The following is a 2,519-nucleotide window of genomic DNA, read 5'->3' on the forward strand; positions in this document are numbered from 1 at the left end:
CCAGCCACGCCACAATGTTCTGGTCAGCGCTGCTGGAGTAGTGGTAAAACGTGCAGGACTTGGATTTAATCCCAACGACCTCGGGAAAGGTGAGGGAATACGGCTGAGTGCTGAGCCAGAACTCACCATGATGGTGGGAGGGTGTGGATGTGGTCACAGAGGGGACAGGCAGATTTCTCCCCACATGGCCCATTTTACAGGCACTGCTGCAGCACGTGCAGCCTCTGTCCTTAACACAGGCTGGGCCCTGTCAGGGAAAACTGTAGTTTCTCTGCTACTTCTGGGCAGATGCTGCCATGGCTGTCCCTATCTGTGAGCATTTTGGGGAGGGAGGAGTCTCTGTGTGAAGCCCCCTCTCTTCTGACTTGGTTTTCCTTTTCTGCAGGGGTCTTTGGGCGCCGTCTGAACTTCTGGAACTTGTCCTGCCGCACCCTCACGCAGTGCTTTGACCTGGGGGAGGATTCCCTGCCTCAGTCTGTTAAATTCCTGCACAACCCCGATGCTGCTGAGGGATACGTCAGCTGCTCCCTGAGCGGTGTCATCTACCGCTTCTACAAGTGCAAGGCAAGTATTCTGCCAGCAGTCAGGGCAGACCAGGCCATGGTGAGCTACAAGGGGTTTGAGAAATACACAGAAGAAATTTGGGCTCACAGAGAGAAAGGAGGAGGCATTTGGGGGTGTCAGTGTCCAGACTCTGCTTCAGATGTGTACGCTCGAATGAGGGGGGTCTTTTATTCTTTATGCTACACAATGTAAGTGCTATTGCAACTGCTTATTAATTTGCACTTACTAGATCTGGAATAATAACTAAAGTAACATTTTAATTAGCTTAATTATTAAATAGGGATTGAAGTTACTTACCCTACCCTTTCTCTCAGCCTCCAAGGAGTAAGGGGTGTCACCTTTTATAGAATAAAGTGATTGACTGTCAGTCATTTGTTTCTAAGCCAGAACTCCTTGCTCAGCAAGACTTCTAGCTTAGCAAAATGTTTTTATCTCATAAGAACAATGTCTTCTTTTTATCAGTCTTCTTGTTTTCTCTCAGTCTGGGTCTGACTGGTTCACAGTGTTGTCCAACACCAAGGTACAGCCTGACCTTCTGGCATATCATAGAATCATAGAATGATTTGGGTTGGAAGGAACCTTAAAGCTCATCCATGGGCAGGGACACCTCCCACCAGACCAGGTTGCCCAAAGCCCTGTCCAACCTGGCCTTGAACACCTTCAGGGAGTATCCACAACTTCTCTGGGCAACCTGTTCCAGTGTCTCACCACCCTCACAGTAAAGAATTTCTTCCTAATATCCAGTCTAAATCTCCCCTCTTCCAGTTTAAAACCATTGCCCCTTGTTCTGTCACTACCTGCCCTTGTAACAAGTCCCTTCCCAGCTTTCGTTTTCTTCTCCAGGCTGAACAGTCCCAATGCTCTCAGTCAGTCCTCGTAGGGGAGGTGCTCCAGCCCTCAGATCATGTTCATGGCACTCCTCTGTACCCACTCCAACAGCTCCATGTCCTTCTGATATTGGGGGCCCCCAGTATCTGGCAGTTTTCTTTCACAAGAGAGCACCCAGAGTGGGGCAAGTGCCAAGTCTTTTCCCACTCTGAGGCAGAGCATCCTGCTACAGCAATGGCAGTGTCCCTCAGACAGCTTTGCTGAGCTGTGTGAGCGTGGGAGTTCACGGGAGTCCTCTTGCCTGATCAGCCAGGAACGCTCATGGTGCCTGTGTTTCTTGTGCAGAGAGACAACTGGGCAGTAGAGGAGGTGATTCGGATCCCGGCCAAGAACGTGACAGGATGGATCTTGCCCAAAATGCCAGGTTCCTGTTTCATTCTTCCTCCTAGAGCAATGTGTTGTGCAGCCTGGCAAAGCCCACTGGCTGACCCTCAAAGCCTTGCTGCATAAACACGATGGAAGGCTCATTGGAGGGGCTGAGGGGCTATGCAAACACTCAGGTATCTGCCTCCTCTAGAGCTCTGTGTTTCTGTGCCCCACAGCCTTCCCACCTGCATTTGGGCAGGACTCCTGTGCTGGAGGCATGACGTAAAAATGGCAGAGAGAGATGCGGGCTGGAGCTTGATCCAGAGTGCATTTCAGCTGACACTGCCTCCTCTAGTGCTCTGTGTTTTTGTGCCCCACAGCCTTCACAACTGACCTCATCATCTCAATGGATGACCGGTACATGTACATCTGCAACCGGCTGCATGGAGACATCCGCCAGTATGAGCTCTCCAGAAACTGCAAGCCCAGGCTGGTGGGACAGGTAAGGCAGGAGCAGAAGGGCTTGCTCTGCTGGCGTCCTCAGCAGGATCTGGTGCTGGCTGGATGACAAGGCAACATCTCCCACTGCCTCACTTACAGGTGTTTGTGGGAGGCAGCATCCTCAGAGGTGGACCTGTGATCGTGTCTAGAGACGAAGAGTTGAAGTGCCAGCCAGATCCCTTGGTGATCAAGGTGAGTTTGGTGGCCTCTTGGCCTGCTGGTGTCCTGCTGGCTCTGCTCTGCCACTTCCCTGCCCAGGG

At 51.6% G+C, this 2,519-nt stretch overlaps 1 protein-coding gene across 1 annotated transcript; it reads left to right on the forward strand.

Annotated features, from left to right (window-relative positions):
* Nucleotides 1–7: 7 nt before the first annotated feature.
* On the forward strand, nt 8–2,451 carry LOC104545125 (selenium-binding protein 1-like; the record flags this gene model as incomplete). The annotated part of the gene is made up of 5 exons (XM_010190184.1): nt 8–89; nt 386–564; nt 1,738–1,816; nt 2,139–2,260; nt 2,359–2,451. Coding segments are annotated over 5 exons (555 nt in total), but the record flags the coding sequence as incomplete, so codon positions are not given.
* Nucleotides 2,452–2,519: the final 68 nt, after the last annotated feature.

Source organism: Mesitornis unicolor, unplaced genomic scaffold (genome assembly GCF_000695765.1).
Source record: "Mesitornis unicolor isolate BGI_N332 unplaced genomic scaffold, ASM69576v1 scaffold31438, whole genome shotgun sequence".
Lineage (NCBI taxonomy): Eukaryota > Metazoa > Chordata > Aves > Mesitornithiformes > Mesitornithidae > Mesitornis > Mesitornis unicolor.